General features: G+C 32.8%; 1 protein-coding gene across 1 annotated transcript in view; it reads right to left on the bottom strand.

Moving 5' to 3' along the window:
* Positions 1-233: 233 nt before the first annotated feature.
* Positions 234-16,559, bottom strand: part of Tbc1d12 (TBC1 domain family member 12) — an 80,298-nt gene continuing 63,972 nt past the window's right edge. Inside the window, exons 7-13 of the mRNA XM_026381978.2 lie at positions 14,289-14,369; positions 11,451-11,539; positions 10,389-10,460; positions 6,919-7,047; positions 6,596-6,705; positions 3,792-4,050; positions 234-2,320 (exon numbers count right to left, since the gene is read on the bottom strand). Coding sequence (XP_026237763.2) covers positions 2,252-2,320; positions 3,792-4,050; positions 6,596-6,705; positions 6,919-7,047; positions 10,389-10,460; positions 11,451-11,539; positions 14,289-14,369 — 809 coding nt within the window. The 3' untranslated portion in view covers positions 234-2,251. The remainder of the gene's footprint in view (positions 2,321-3,791; positions 4,051-6,595; positions 6,706-6,918; positions 7,048-10,388; positions 10,461-11,450; positions 11,540-14,288; positions 14,370-16,559) is intronic.

Here is a 16,559-nt window from a genome sequence, read left to right as displayed (position 1 = left end):
GTAGTGTAGACCTGGGCTAAAAGAACAATTAAGGCAGGTGGCACACAACAATTAAGGTGTGTGTGTGTGTGTGTGTGTGTGTGTGTGTGTGTGTGTGTGAATACATAAGCAACCAAAACATCATATTAAATCTCACATTATTTTGGATATTTTAAGAAAAGTTACTTTTAATTGCACAAATATTTCAATCAAAAAACAAACTGCTGTACACTGACCATGTGAATAACCACATATTGCCTGTATACAAGGTTCAAAGAAAGGAGATACAGTACAGTATTTTAGCTGCCAGTACTGAAAGTCTCAAGACTGAAGTCTAAGTGCATCCCTTGGAAGAGAAACTTGGCCTTTCTTCCCCAAAGATGTATATTCCTTTTCTTCTCCAGATGTGGTTAACTAAACCAGATATTCCCAAAGTAATGAAGACTCATTTCAAGTAGTTACTCTGCTTGCAAGTTTTATTTACATGGTAATTGTTACTAGTGGTTTTTAGTGAAATCCTTGTATTTACATTATATATATGTATATATACATTTACACTTGAAAGGTAAACAAACTGTACAATAATAAAAAAATAAGAAAAAGAAATACAGTAACTTAGGTCCAATTCAGGAAATGAATGCATAAAAGATAGATTAAATTTAGGCAGGTAGTATAATCTCAATGAGATTACAGCCAGAGGTTACATCCCCTTTATTAGGGTCACCAATACCAAGGAAATAGTTACCAGACTTACAAGGCCATCCTGAAACCTATTAAGACTCTGGGTACTCCCTTAATATTTTATTAAACTACCAGTTTCCACCAAGCCAGCCCCTATGATGGGGTTAACTTCTGAGGATTCCACTAGTAATCTCTAGGCTAGAAGGACCCATAGGGTAAAATATACCGGTACTCTCTGGTCCCATACTTCTAAAGAGGCAGTCACTACACTAACAAGACTCTCAGATTTGTTAGTTTAAAGACTATACATATACCACTAACAGAAATAGTGTGCTTAGGTTTTCTTTCAAACCAAACTCAACATAAAACATTATAAATTATTAACTGAATAGTATGTTATACATATACTCATAAAACTCAAGTGATTTAGTTCAGGTTTGAAAATTAAACATAAAAAATTTAATGACAATTTATCAATGATTAATAATTTATCTGCTATGCCATCAGTTAGATTCAAAAAATTATTTTTACCTTTTTCTTTTACTCTTATTTTCACTGATTACAAAAAAAAAACACCTTATGCATAGTGTTTCACAAGGAATGAACTTAGCTACATATAAGATTTCAATTTTCAAACTGGAATTAACAAATTTTATTTCTACATACAGAGGAGGAATTTTAACTAAAAATTTTAAAGTCTTATTAAGTAGTATGCTATTTAAGAACTCTCAGAATTCATTAATTTTTACTCTAACCAGTGAAAAATCTCATTTATATTTTTGGACTTTAATCCCAAAGTCAAGTCTTCAGTCCATTAAAGTGCAAAGAACTTCCTTCTTATCAGTTATTTAGTTTTCTTAATGTTAAATTACTAGGTGAACAATTTGTTATACAAGAACAGAAAGACTAAAGTTATTTGAATGGTAAGAATTCTTTAAGGAAGAAAAAATAATTTCCCATCAAAAACAAATAGACACAATACTGTGGGAAAACATTTAAACAAGAAACAATCTCCTACTAATGTTCCAGTTCCCAGATAATTTAAATTTGCCCCAACCTGTGAACGAAGATAAACAATTTCAGTGACTTAGTTTACAATCAAAGTTGCTAATTCTTGGTCTAAAATATCTGCAAAAGGTCAGAACTGGAGATAATACCATACTATAGTATTTCAGAGGTTAAATTAGTATTTAACAATCCCAAGTGACCTCCATAGTGCCTTTGTGGTAATTGTTAAAAAAGAAAAGATGTAAAAATTCGAAGTATCTTTGAAGCTATTTTAAAAATTTATTGCATTAAACTGTTTACTCCAAATTATGGAGTATGTAATAACCATTTAGACTTTTTCCTCTGAAAAATGGCTTTCCCTACAAAATACTTTTTTTATTAATACTGTTAATAAATTCCTTGTTTCCTTTGCTTCAGTCATGGAATTTAAAATCAGCAGTTTCCACCTCTTGATTCTTTTAGATTCTCCAACAATTTTCTTTCATGCTTTTTACATAGAACACAGAAAACTTTCACCCACCCCACTTCCCGGAAAAAAAACCCCACATTTTTTATATTTCAGTTAGTCTGTTAATTTTTAAGATTAGCTTTTCAGAGCAGGACTGCTGTTCTTGTCTCCTTCTTTAATATCCTTCATTACAGATGCAAAGACCTGGAAATTATATAAAATAAAGATTAGTCCTCAAGATCTACCACCCAGATTAAAGTGACAGATTAAATAACTATAGCATATAAACATGAAAAACCTTTAGTAATTTAATTACCCCTGAAATTTTTTCATTCTCAAATCCCAATTTTTTTAAACCTAATTTTATGGAATATGATCCAATTCCAATTTTCATCAATTGCCAAATATTCTTATATTAGTATTTGGTAACAGAACATTTTCTGGACCAACAGTCATTCCTACAGTCCATTTTCATAAGCAATAAATCTGTGCACTTATAGTGCCAATTGTCTGTATCATTAACAGATCAAGACATAATGCTTCTTTTATGTCACCTAACTTAGACCACTGTTATTTCCCTTCACAAACAATACAGTCAAAAAATCCATGATTAAGATGGGTGCAATGGTGCATACCTATAATCCCAGCCACTTGGGAGGCTGAGGCAGGAAGACCACAAGTTCAAAGCCAGCCTCAGCAACAGCAAGGCCCTAAGCAATTCAGTGAGGCCCTGTTTCTAAATAAAATATAAAATAGGGCTGGAAATGTGACTCAGTGGTTGAGTGCCCTTGAGTTCAATCCTTGGTACCAAAAAAAAAAAAGCCACGATTATATATTAGATTCTTTCTACTGCCAACCTTTAGTACATAGCAGATGTTTAATAAAATCATTGTCTATTTCAGATATCTAAGTAATTTTTTAAAATATTTTTTTAGTTGTACGTGGACATAATACTTTTATTTGATTTATTTATTTTTATGTGGTGCTAAGGTTTGAACCCAGCACCTTGAACGTGCTAGGCAAGCACTTCACCGATGAGCCACAACCCCAGACCCTCTAAGTAATTATTTAACAGCTCTGCTAAACAAATGATCATTGTGATTTGAAGTTCAATAAAAAGTACTACTGAACTTACATAAAAATAAAGCTATAAATTTGGACATGTAGAAGAGAGATAATCTATTTTACATTCTTGCTTTTTCAAAGCCCCAAATTATTGAGGGCTGGGGATATGGCTTAGTTGGTAGATTGCTTGCCTTGCATGCACAAGGCTGTGAGTTCAATCCCCAGCACCACCCAAAAAAAAAAAAATCTCAAAGCCCTAAATTATTATTATTATTACTTTGGTACTGGGGAGTGAATTCAGGGGCACTCAACCACTGAACCACATTCCCCATCCGGTTTTTTGTATTTTACTTAGAGACAGAATCTCACTGAGTTATTTAAGGCCTTGCTAAATTGCTGAGGCTGGCTTTAAACTCGAAATCCTCCTGCCTCAGCCTCCTGAGAGACTGGGATTACAGGCATGTGCCACCATGCCCAGCCCAAAATTATTTTTTAAAGATATTACATTTTTGAACTCATACACTAACATTTCAGAAATATATAACTTTTTTACAAGAAGCCAACTGATTATTTTAGCATATTGATTACAAACTTTAAAGTGCCATTCTACCTGAGTCCATTTTTTGGTGCTATTCTGCATCTGAATGGCTGCAATACAACTGAAGAGCTTTTCTGATGTGATATCTTCTGGTAATTTAGTTAGAAACTGTGCTATATGAATAAAATCCATCTGTAGGAGAATATCTTCATATAATCGGAGGATTCCTAATCCAGTCCTAAATAAAAATTCCTCTCCGTCTCTGCAAAATACATCCCAGACTCGACAGGCCAGATCAAGTGGTAGTGACTTGCTATAGAGTGTAAAGATCCTAAAATTAGGAGGAAAAATAGTCTTGAAGTTTTTCATTATTAATTCAATCACTCATTAAGCATCTTTATAAAAAATGATGATAAATAAATGATTATTGTGGTCTGTAGTTCAATTTAAAAAAATTAGGGATACAACAGCAAATAAAATATGGCTTATTCCCTAAACTTGAATAATGGAAAATTAAGTAATAAATAATAAAATTATGTGAATTCACAATCTTATATAAAGACAAAGCCTAATACAAACTCCAGATTAGTATAATAGTGTAGTGATAAGGGTATGGAATCTGGGTTTGAATTTTGAATTTGCCACTGAGTTACTTGACCTTGACCAAGATATTTAGCCTTGCTGTGCCTCAGTTTCCTCGTTAGTAAACTAAAAAATAATAATACTTTCTACCTTAGGATTGCCTTGAAAATTAAAGGAATTAATAATTACAAAGTGTTTGGAGTGGTGTCTAAGCACGTAAGAAATGTTCATGGCTGGGGGTGTAGATCCGTGACAATGCATGCTTAACGGGCCCTGGGTTGAATTTCATCACCAAAAAGAAAAAAGAAAGGGAGAGAGAAAAAAAGAAAAAGGAAAAGGAATGTTCAATAAAAATTATTTATTGTTAGTGTATAAGGAAGCTAGATATCATCTTTAGTAACCTAATAAAACCTTTTAATAATTCACTTCCCCTTCCAGCAAACATCTATTGTTTTGTTTTCTTCTCTACCAAGCTTTACTTATTACTTCCTTTCCAATATAATCACCAAAATGGCTTTTCTTATCCTTTCTGACAGTGTCTGACCATGTAATTCTTTATCCAATGGTGCATCAGGTGGCATTCTGGTTTGGGAAGTAGGAGAATAGGTACTAGAAGACTTGTCTTAAAATTGCCTTAGCAAATAAAAGGACACAAATTTTTAAAAATTATTTTTTAAAGTTGTTGATGGATCTTTATTTTATTTACATGTGGTGCTGAGAATCGAACCCAGTGCCTCAATACATGCTAGGCAAGCACTCCACCAATCCAGTCCATGATACAACTTTTTACTCTTATTAGTTTGAGGTAGGGCTGATGGAATCTGAAGAAGAGAACTAAAACTCTCCCACAAAACAAAACAAACAAAAATTTAGCACTGCCAGTTACTCATTCTTATCTTGAAAAAATGATTCTGGGATTTGTATGTAATAAGTTCAACAAGGGTAGTGAAACAAAAGTCCATCTCTACTTCTTAAATTAAGGGTTTCTTTCCACCCCTTCCTCACAGAATTAGTATTTGATCTCAATTCTCTTCCCAATTATCTTGGGAAGAACTCTAATATTCCTAGTGAAAATGGAAGAGCATACATTGAAAATTAACTCAAGTTTTTTAAAAAAAGCCTGAGTAGAAGGAGGCCCAAGCTGGAATTATAGGCTTGTATTCTTAGCTACTAGGGAGGTTGAAGCAGGAGGATCACTAGCTTGGTGCTCAAAATGAAAATTTTTAAAAAGCTTTCCTAACAAGGCCCTATGCTCAATCCCTAATCCCCCTCCCTCCCTCCCTCCTTTCTCTCTCTCTCTCTCTCTCTCTCTCTCTCTCTCTCTCTCTCTCTCTCTCACACACACACACACACACACACATTTAAAAAAAGGAGGAGGAGGAGGTCCCAAAAGACCCAAATAAGTGGGAAAATATCATATTTGATCAATAACATCACTTATTTATTTTTCTATATTAAAGCTTAATACCACTTACATGATTTTGAATGACTAAGACTTAAAGTCTAAACTACCATGTGTACTCTTGTCAAAACTATGTTAAGATCAACTGTTTCATCTCTTTCAAAAAGTTCACCCATCATTCTACAATCAATTGGCTACTGCTCTAAGTTCCAACAGATCTTGAATTGGAAAGATGAAGCACCTAGATAAGGCATCATTCTTCTGTCAGAAATCTGGATAAAAACAGCTCTTGGTAAGGAAACACTATCAAAACTATTATAAGCCCTTGTGTGTTAAAAATAATACATAGCAACTGACTCTGAGAACTTAGCATATGCTAGGTCTTGAAAGAGATAAAACATATAAAGCTACAACAGAAGACATAAATATTACTAATCCCTTTTATATATAAGAAACTGAAACACAAATTGAGAGATTCTGACTTAAACCCAGAGTCCATACGCTTTTGGGGGGGCAGAGGGTACCAGGGATTGAATCCAGGGGCGCTTCACTACTGAGTCACATCCCCAGTCCTTTTTATGTTTTATTTAGAGACAGGATCTCGCTAAGTTCCTTAGGTCCTCTCTTTTGCCGAGGCTGCCTTTGAACTTGCAATCCTCCTGCCTCAGCCTTCCGAGCTTCTGGGATTATAGGCATGCGCCAGTGGACCTGGCCAAGTCCATACTCTTAATCAAATACATCCCCATAAAAATGTGGAAGTTTCTCTATTTCTAAGGAAAGGTTCTTTAATATGTATGATCCTATGCATGAGATTTACAATAGTTCATAAGCACAGAAAAAGTTATAATTTATCTCCTTTTCATTATTATTTGTTATGTATATTATGACTTACCAGTCTATCAAGTATATGTCTGGTGTAAGACTATAAGACTTGAAATGAAGAAATAGTTTGGATAGATTTTCTTCAAAGAAAACTTCAAATGTTGCAAAATATTTCAACATCTGCAGACAGAAAATTCAATAAAGTTATGAAAGAATATACACTAGAAAAACAGAACTAAGTCCTTAACATTAATAGAAAATCTTGTTTATTAGCACCTCTTTGTGTCTTCACAAGTTCAAATTCAGATTACCTTAGTAATTATTGTGTTTTACTTTAAGAGGCATTCAGAATACAGAACATACAAAAGAAATAGTTCATTCAAATGTTCATACCATGCTGTGATCCACACGAAAAAAAGCCAATTGACATGGCTTATTCAGGAGATTTGCAAATGCAATGAAAGCATCTGCCTCTTCCAAATTGAGAATGAGCACTGCTGCGATGAAAGACATCCCTTGGACCTTTTGAGACAAAGAAAATAAAAACAGATTTAAAATAACGATTCTCTACAGTTTATGTAATTGAATTCCTAAAAAATTACAAAGTTGTGTTACAAAGTAGAATTTACCAAGATTTCTTCTTTCTTGACAGCAAAGGTAAATAAAGAACACCCATAAAGGTAAATAGAGAACACCTATAACAGTTTTGAATTCTAATTTTACATTTTTGTTCATGTGGTATGGTTTAATAAGTATGAGGAAAAATTTGAGGGAAAAAACTATCAATTTTTACTTGCTACAAAAATCTCAGTGTGTTATCTACTCAATTTTCATTTCCTCTCTAAATTCTTTCAAAATATAGAATATAGAATCACAAAGTTTAGTGAAAGTCAGGTGATTATTTTCATTTTTATAACAAATCTCTTTCTCCATAAGGACTATCTCATCACCATTTTTAATACAACCTGCTCCACCCCAAACATGACAATTCTCCCCATTACCACACCATACTTTTTCCATAGCACTTATCACCTTTTACTATAACCTGACTTACTTGTTTCATTTTAATTGTCTGTTTTCTCCTTCTAACGTGTAAGCATTATAAGGAGAGTAATCTTTTGTTCACTAAGGTATCTCAAGTGCCTAGAACAATGCCTAGCATACAGCAATAATAATAAGCATGTAAATATTTGTTGAGTGCGTGAGCAAATACAAATGAACATGCAACAAAACAAAGTAAATTTTTATCAGACAGCCACCTTATGGTGAGGACCCTAAAGTTCTTCGATTTTAAGGCAAACGTGAGAAGATGAAGGTTTCATACCTTCTAGTTATATGTAACTACTGAATACTAATATTTTCTTTGTTCCTTCCCAAAATTCAACTACAATAACAGTAAAGAAAAAATGAGATAGATGAGTGGATTAAAAAATGTGGCATTTATACACAATGGAGTATTATTCTGCAGTAAAAAATGACAAAATCATAGAATTTGGAGGGAAATGGATGGCATTAGAGCAGATTATGCTAAGTGAAGCCAGTCAATCTTTAAAAAACAAATACCAAATGACTCCTTTGATATAAGGGGAGTAAACAAGGACAGGGTAGGGACAAAGAGCTTGAGAATAAGATGTACATTAAACAGGGATGAGAGGTGGGTGGGAAAGGGAGTGAGAAGGGAAATCGCATGGAAATAGAAGGCGATCCTCAGGGTTATACAAAATGACATATAAGAGGAAAGGAGGGGTAAGACAAGATAATACAAAGGGAAGAAATGATTTACAGTAGAAGGGGTAGAGAGAGAAAAGGGGAGGGGAGGGGAGGGGAGGGGAGGGGGGATAGTAGAGAATAGGACAGACAGCAGAATACATCAGACACGAGAAAGGCAATATGTCAATCAATGGAAGGGTAACTGATGTGATACAGCAATCTGTATACGGGGTAAAATTGGGAGTTCATAACCCACCTGAATCAAACTGTGAAATATGATGTATTAAGAACTATGTAATGTTTTGAACGACCAACAATAAATAAAAGAAAAAAAAAAAGAAAAAAAAGGAAAAAAAAAAGAAAAAAAAAGTAATGATTTTGCATCACTAAATATAGTCATTGAAATGAAAATAGTTTGTAGCATTAAACACTTAGTTTCAAGAGAGACTTTCATGCATTCTCAACATCTCATATATTTATCCACTTAGAAAATCTTCCAGCTCTCTGTGTATAACTCTGATATTTCAGAGCTTGAATATTGATGTAAGTAGCATGTGATTATGACATATTGATAATTTTGAACTAGTAATATTGGTTTGTATGTGAGTAGCCTTTTAATGAAAAGAAAAGCAGCTTCCCCACAATGCTCTGTTGTTTCAAATAAGAAATACTATTACACTGAAGACAACGCATTTTGACCTTTTTTTTCCTTCTGTAAGGTGTAATTATAGTCTTAAAATTTCTTCCCTAAAAGCCACGTTTTAACACAAATGGTTAGTGATTTATTAGAGAAAAATGCAGTGTTTTGGGCATTTTTTTCCCACAAATTTCATGCCTGACGAACATGAAGGATAGATTTTAAAGACTATTGGTTGCTTTCTTTAACTGTAGAGTCTTAAGCATGTCTGTGTGCCAACAAACTGAGACACTCGCCTAGAATGGGAACAATCAGAGCTGTTTTTAAAATTAAGTTACCATACTAAGAAAGCTTATCCATCCACTGGGCCTCATGCATCTCTCAGGCTCATGTGTTTACAAGAAAGTGTTGTGTGATGGAAAGGCCCCAGTCAGGAAACTAGACTCTGGATTTTCTTCTGACTCTTTGCTGATCTTGTGTGACCTTGGTAATGTCTTACACCATATCAATTAATGTTTCCATGGTTCTTGAAAAGCCTCTAAGGATTTTTTAAAATCTCTTCTTCTATATAAACAAGTTAGAATCATAACTTCAGTCTATTACAGAGTCATCTGAACTAGCTCACTTTAGAGGAGAGCAGACACGATCCCTGTTCAAGTTCAATGTGTCACTATAAAATTATGTAAATGATCATGTGTCTATATGGCTGAGGTATAAACTGAAGCAATGTTATACAATAAATAATATTTTAACTTGTTATAAAGTTTTAAAAAATCCCCTATTTTCTTTTATTAAAATTTTTTATCTTAAATAAAAGAACATAGCTAATTTCAAAAAAAAAAAAGAAAAAGAAAAAAAGAAAAAATGAGTACTAATTCTCATAAGAGAACAAAGAAAATGGAAAACAATATGAACAGTATATAAAAGATGTTAATAGCATTTTATAAATTTTAATTTAAATAAAGGAAATGTTGAAAGTAAAAGATCTATAGAGGAGGAAGCCAATAATCAGTGAACCAATTCAGCAACAAAATGCTGTAAGGCTTAGGAACTGAAGTTATTAGATACCTCTGAAACTGAGTGGTAGGGCCAAAAGTAGGGTTTGTTCACCCCATAAAAGAAGGAAATCCCCTCCTTTGTCTTATATGGATAGGTACCTATTCTTCCCTTAACCTGGCCGAATATAAGAGTTTTATTTTGTAGAGGAACAGTGAGGGGAAAGAGGTTTAGTGAGAGGGGGGATAAAGGAATCACACTGATAGCATAAGCATTAAATAAAATTTTATAAAACAAATGATGAAAAATCCCTAGGAGCAATCCCACAAAGCTGGCAGCCAGTCTTATAAGCTCCTGACAAGAGATGGAAAGTCTTCTCTCTAGGTAAGTTGATCAGCACAAAGAAAGTAGTCAGGTATATTTAATATGTATTGTAAATGTCTAATACAACATAAGAAATTTGATAAGAGACTAGATAAAATGTTCATATTCAAAAAAACGGATTGAAACAAATACTTACATAACCAACATCAGGTCTGTAACATGTATATGCCCCTAAGATACTATGTAAAACATCGTGATATGGGCCACCCTTAGGAGAGAAAAATGAAATTTTAAACTACATGAATAATTGTCTCTAAGTTATTTCTCACATGTTAAAAAACTGTTGCATTTCCTAAATGACTAGTTTTAGTGTATTAACAATTATCAAAAATATTATAAATGCATTCTGCCAAGATATTTTGAAAATTATTAACAAAAATATTCAATGATGAATAACAAAGTCAAATATGCTCATTTGATGAATGCAAGCTATATAATGCAATATAATGTGCAAACAATTTTAAAGACTTCTAGACTTGGTACAATAGGAATAAAATTAACACAGATTATTATTTTTTTCTTCTGGCTAGGACAGGGGGGAATTGCTGGATCCTCAACCCAGGGCCTCATACATGTTCTAGGACTGAGCTAAACACCCAGAGACTTCATTTTATGTAATACAATTTGAACAAAAGAGAACCATCAAACTACAACTAAATTAAATTGTATTAATAATTTTAACCTTAACAGAAAAAAATTTTCTCAGTTTATCAATCATACACCCTATATTATAAAACTATTTCTTCCCATTTCAATGGTAAAATTTAAAAATAACCACTTCTTCCTATAAAAACTAAATAGGAAAATAAACTATTCCTATTTCAGTAGCAATTCTGAAAAATTTTAAGTCTTGAGGACAAAGTTCATTATATTTTAATAATTTACTAAGCAAAAATATTAAGAATTCAAATATCTTACAGAATAAAAATATTATTAATATTTTAAAAATTCACCATGATAAAAGTGTATTACGTACTTATTACACTAAAGGTATTGTGTGCTTTGCTAACGACAATGTATTTCCATCAGTAGAGCAAAATAATAGAAATTTCATACTAGTTTTGTACTTTTTGTATACAGGCCCCAATTTTTCTAGTTCTGCTTTTTAAAAAATAATAGCTATTCATTTAGAGAATTTGTCCCCTTGGACATTGAAAGACTAAAAAATAGTAGTTATAGTTTCATTAGAAACCCTCACCTTCTGAAAGATGTAGAGAGATGGAAATGTACGGGATATGTCCAACTTAATTAATTCCAGACTGGCCTCTCGGTCAGCAACAGATACACCTGTATTTACCAAGTAGATAAAATTTCAATGATCACTTGGCTGTAACATGTTCAATTTTGTAAACACAGAATGAACATTCAGCATATATGTTATTTAAGGAAAGTTAAAAGTGGAATTATCAAGAAAAATTTCAAGAAATGCCATATTACTTTTGCTAAAACTTAAACTCTAATATGAAGAAAATATCTACACATTTATCAGAAAAATATATGGTGAAAGAACTCTGCTTCCAGTTTTTATAAAATGTAAGGGCAGGATATTACTCCCATGGTAATAACTAGGGAAAATACATATATCACATTGTAAAAATTACTATAGAGCTGATAGACAGAGGTCTAGAGGACTTACAATTACAGGAGGGTAAGAACCTTTCCTATGGAAGTGAACATCAGTGGCCATTTTTCTTCCTAGAAGCCTCCAAATCTAGGAATGGGTTTAGAATTGAGCTTGGCAGAGGCAAAAGCACTCTGCTTGAGGAAAGAGAAACCAAAAGAGTTTTCATGGCCAAATAAGACTGATGTGACATAGGAATCTGGAGGAGCATTGAATTTGGTATATCTGATTTTCCCCTATAGAACTTTTGCTGAATGCAGGGGATCAAGTTTGAAGGTAAAATGAAATCACCCAAAGTCACGTGGTCCTTGGGAGAGCATCTCATTGGAGAAGAAGCCTATAATCAAAATAAGACAGTTCTTCCCATGAAGTAATGTGAAACCTGAGATGAACTAACTCTATTGAAAGCTGCAATTTGGCCCCAACTTAGTTCTACTGATTGAATTAAGGCGATAAATCCCTAATCCAACTACCTGAAAGGAACCTGCTTCCTCTGCAAGGGAAACATCAATTTCCTTTCCTGTATTCTTTTTTTTAAATATTTATTTTTTAGTTTTAGGTGGACACAATATCTTTATTTTATATTTTTATGTGGTGCTGAGGATCAAACCCAGCGCCTCATGCATGCTAGGCGAGCACGGTACCACTGAGCCACACAACCTCAGCTCCTTTGTATTCTTTTTATATACAGTATCTGGCATACCATTAAAACTTTTAAGATATGCAAAGAAGCAGGAAGACAGGACTTATAATCAAGAGGAAAACCAGCCAACAGAAGCAGACCAATGGATAATCCAATGTTGGAATTAACACACAAGAATGGGGTCTGTTATAAATATGTTAAAGAAAATAGGGGAAACATATCATAAAATATAGAATGGAAGGATGAAGAAATTCATTAAAGAAACATAATATAAAAAAATAACCAAGTGAACATTCTACAATTAAAAATATACCACCTAAAATTAGAAACTCTTTGGATAGATTAAATAATATACTAGATAGAAGAAAGGATTAGTAAACTTGATTACAGGTTAATAAAAATCACTCAAACTGAAGCAGAAAGAGAAAAAAAAAATTAAAGTATAAGAGGCTTGTTAAATGGTCTACCATAAACATAACTGAAGTACTAGAAGGAGAACGAGAGAGATGGAGCTAAAGTAATATTTGAAAAGATAATGGCCAAAGAGTTAAATAATAACTGTAAGTTATAAATACTCAGGAAATAAGAAAACTGTGATTAAATAGAACACTACTTGTGATTTATATTTTAAACTTTTCCTATTTCAAGGGCAATTATGCAAAATTTTAAGTCATGGGATAAAACTTCTATTTTAAGTTTAGTAGGCAAAAATATTAAGAATTCAAATATCTTACAGAATAAAAAATTCAATTTCTACCAAAGTGCAACTTTATTTACTCATAACAAAATGTCTCAGAAGTTAGTTTTTTATTTTAATTCTTACAATTTTGATGCTTCGTAACAGTTTAAAAGGAATAATGAAACAGTTGAAATCCTACTTGTCTAAAACTTGTACATCTTCACCTTCCTTGTACTTTTAATTTCCCACAAGTAACTGACATAGGAAACAGGACTTAGGATGATACTTACATAAACACAGAAATCAAGCCTTCTCCCTAATGTTATTTAGTAAAATTTCCCCACCCTAATGTTCATTTTTTAAAACAGAAAAAAATTTAACATCCTTCTAGAAAACCACTGTAAGATAGGCATCATTTTTCTATCCAAAACTGTGTTCATTTTTAAGTTTTACTTACTGGCAAGAGAAGAGGGTTTGCTTTCTATAAAATAAACAAATATATAAAAGTGACTGACAGAAAAACTGTTCCTCATTATTAAAGCACACTAGATGGTTAAGTAAATTTACTTAAACTCGATAAACTATGATGAGAGAGAGAAAATCCTCTCGTTTTTTCCAAAATGCTTAGGGAAAAAAAATTGATGAGAGTAGAGGGAAAGAGGGCTATGGGTGAGTTAAATGAACAAAGAATAAGGCACAATAAGAATTATGAATATTGGGGAATAAGTGAAAGTCAGTGGATGGTGAAAGACAAGAGGTCACAGTGAGAGATGAAGAACCTCTATACTTAAGTAAGAGTTTGGCCTAAAACTACTTCATTGCTTTAACTGCTATGATTTAAATCCTGAGCCTTGGAGTACAACAAATCTGGTTTATATAACCCAGATTCTCTGCTTACAAGTTGTTTAGCTTCTCTAAGCCTCAGTTTGCTCTTGTATAATTCAGAATAATAAGTATAAAAAAGGTTATTAAGATTCAATGAGATAAAGTATGTAAATCAGTTACCACAGTTCCTGGCATATGGTATAAAACCACACTATTATCTTCAGTAACTGGATTTTCATTCTGAAATTATTAAAAACAAAAATCGCACCTTCTGTATCATTTTCTGAACTTGATTCACTGAAGCTTTTCCACCGTTCTTTCGCTCTTGAAAGGAAGATTTCATAAAGTTCTGGGGAAAAATTTATAAATTGTAAGAAAGAAATATACTCACATATTTTCATTCTTTACCTATTATAGGTCAGGTCTCCCTGGTGTAGCGGATATTGAAAAAAAAATAGTACTTAAAAACACTTAATTCTACTGAAACTACTCATTATACAATCAGAAAGACAGCAAATAGAAATGCTGGTGATTGACCATTCAAGAAGTTACAATATAGAATCCAAGTATGAGGCAGGAGGAATGCCATTTTGCTCAAGGAGTGCATAATTTTTGGAGCTAGTTAGATCTAGATTCATATTTCAACCCTGCCACTTAATATCTGTGGGACTTCAAGAAAGTTACTTAACTACTCTGGAACTTGGCTTTCTTCATCTGTAAACTACAGAAAAATAACACCTACTCAGAGGTTTACTGATGGTTAAACAAGAGATTTTATGTAAAGCTTCTGGCACTTTATAGACCCTCAATAAATGTTAGTTCTTGCTTTCTGCCTGTCCTTAAATTGGTTTCTCTATTATTATATTGCTAGCTAAAGTTACCTGTACTTCATGTGGAATTGGTCTAAAGTCTACATACAAAAATTTCTATCCCTATCTTTATACTTTATGTGCCCTATCACTCACTTTTTAAGAATACCGTTATGATTCCATATACAGTCTCATAAAACTTCAGCAACAGAAAAATTGAAACACTTTTCTCAACTCTCAAATTTTAATTGTTTTTACTTTATATACATTACAGATATTTAAAACTACACAAAAATAGCAAATTTCAGTGATAGAAAAGCAAAAAGTATTTCTTGCCCACCAACTTTTATGGATTGTCCAAAACACCAAGAACATTTTTTTTACTTAAATTAACTTTTTGTTTTCTTTGCAGTACTGAGGATTGAACCCAGGGCCTTGTGCATGCTAGGCAAGCACTCTACTGAGCTACATTCCCAGTCCTTTTATTTTATTTTGAGACAAAGTCTCACTTAGTTGCCCAGGCTGGTCTCAAACCTGTGATCCTCCTGCATTAGCCTCCTGAATAGTTGGGATTACAGGCATGCATCACTTTGCCAGTGTAAATGAGTTCTTATTCAAAATTTATTTTTATTTTAAAAGGTAAAACATGGACATGATTTCTAAAAAATATGAACAGTACAAAATAATACAGAGTAAAAACTCAATTTCCTTCCCTGAGATACAACTATGGTTACCAGAGCTCCCATAAACCTTTCAAAGATGAAACTATGCATGTGAAAGTATATGCCCAGATAGCCTCCTTTAAAAAAAGAAACAGCAACAAAGTAGCAATAGATTACATGCATTGATCTGTATCCTATTTTGTTATTAGAAATTGTTCCACATTAGTAGATACGTATTTTTTTTTCCTAAAAACACAGCATTCCAACGTTTGGCTATACCAAAACATGTACCCTTATATTGCCAAGAATCAGAACATTATAAAATAACTGACTACATATATGTAAAACAGACTCTAGCTACTTTAATTTTTTCTCTTTTTTATTCACTTTTCATTAGTATTAATGGTTTGGAAAGAAATTTAAAAGGAAAAAATTAAACTTCACATTTCTATTACTTGTATTCAATCCCATCAATTTGGTAGAAGAGGTATATATAATTTTAAATTGTATGGAAACAATTATTTGGGGTTATCAGGTACCAAACTTTATCTCCATACTTTTTTTTTCTCTTTGGTACTGGGGACTGAACCCAGGATCTTAAGCATGCCAATTCACGCTTTTTAAAATTTCAAACTAGTTTTAAGTCAGGTCAACTTTGTTATTTTACACAAATTTTAAAACTGCCTCAGAAGAAGAAAGCCTCAACAGAGAAACCCATTACTTTTAGAAGTCATGAAATTCATCCAGTAATAAAAATGCAGTGCAGTGATGCATCTCAGAACATCAAAGAATATCTCTCCAGGGAAGATTTTTATAGTTCCTATCTCTAATAAAGAGTTAACTGCATCTCAGTTTAATTCCATACCTGGCTCTCCTGATTTTATTTTTGAACAAAGAGAGAGCTTGAAGCAGGCCTAAGGATGATACCTTACACTTCCTAACAGAATACTTTGATTTCAGTGCATGTTTCTTTCGCTTTCTGATTTTATGACAATGATGATACATATACTCTCAGGACAGAGCACTTTCACGAAAAACAATCCTTTTCGATAGCTGATAGGATCTTAT

Source organism: Urocitellus parryii, chromosome 5 (genome assembly GCF_045843805.1).
Source record: "Urocitellus parryii isolate mUroPar1 chromosome 5, mUroPar1.hap1, whole genome shotgun sequence".
In the NCBI taxonomy this organism is placed as follows: Eukaryota; Metazoa; Chordata; class Mammalia; order Rodentia; family Sciuridae; genus Urocitellus; species Urocitellus parryii.
The sequence above is the reverse complement of the archived record's forward strand: the minus strand, read 5'-3'. Positions and strand labels throughout refer to the sequence as shown.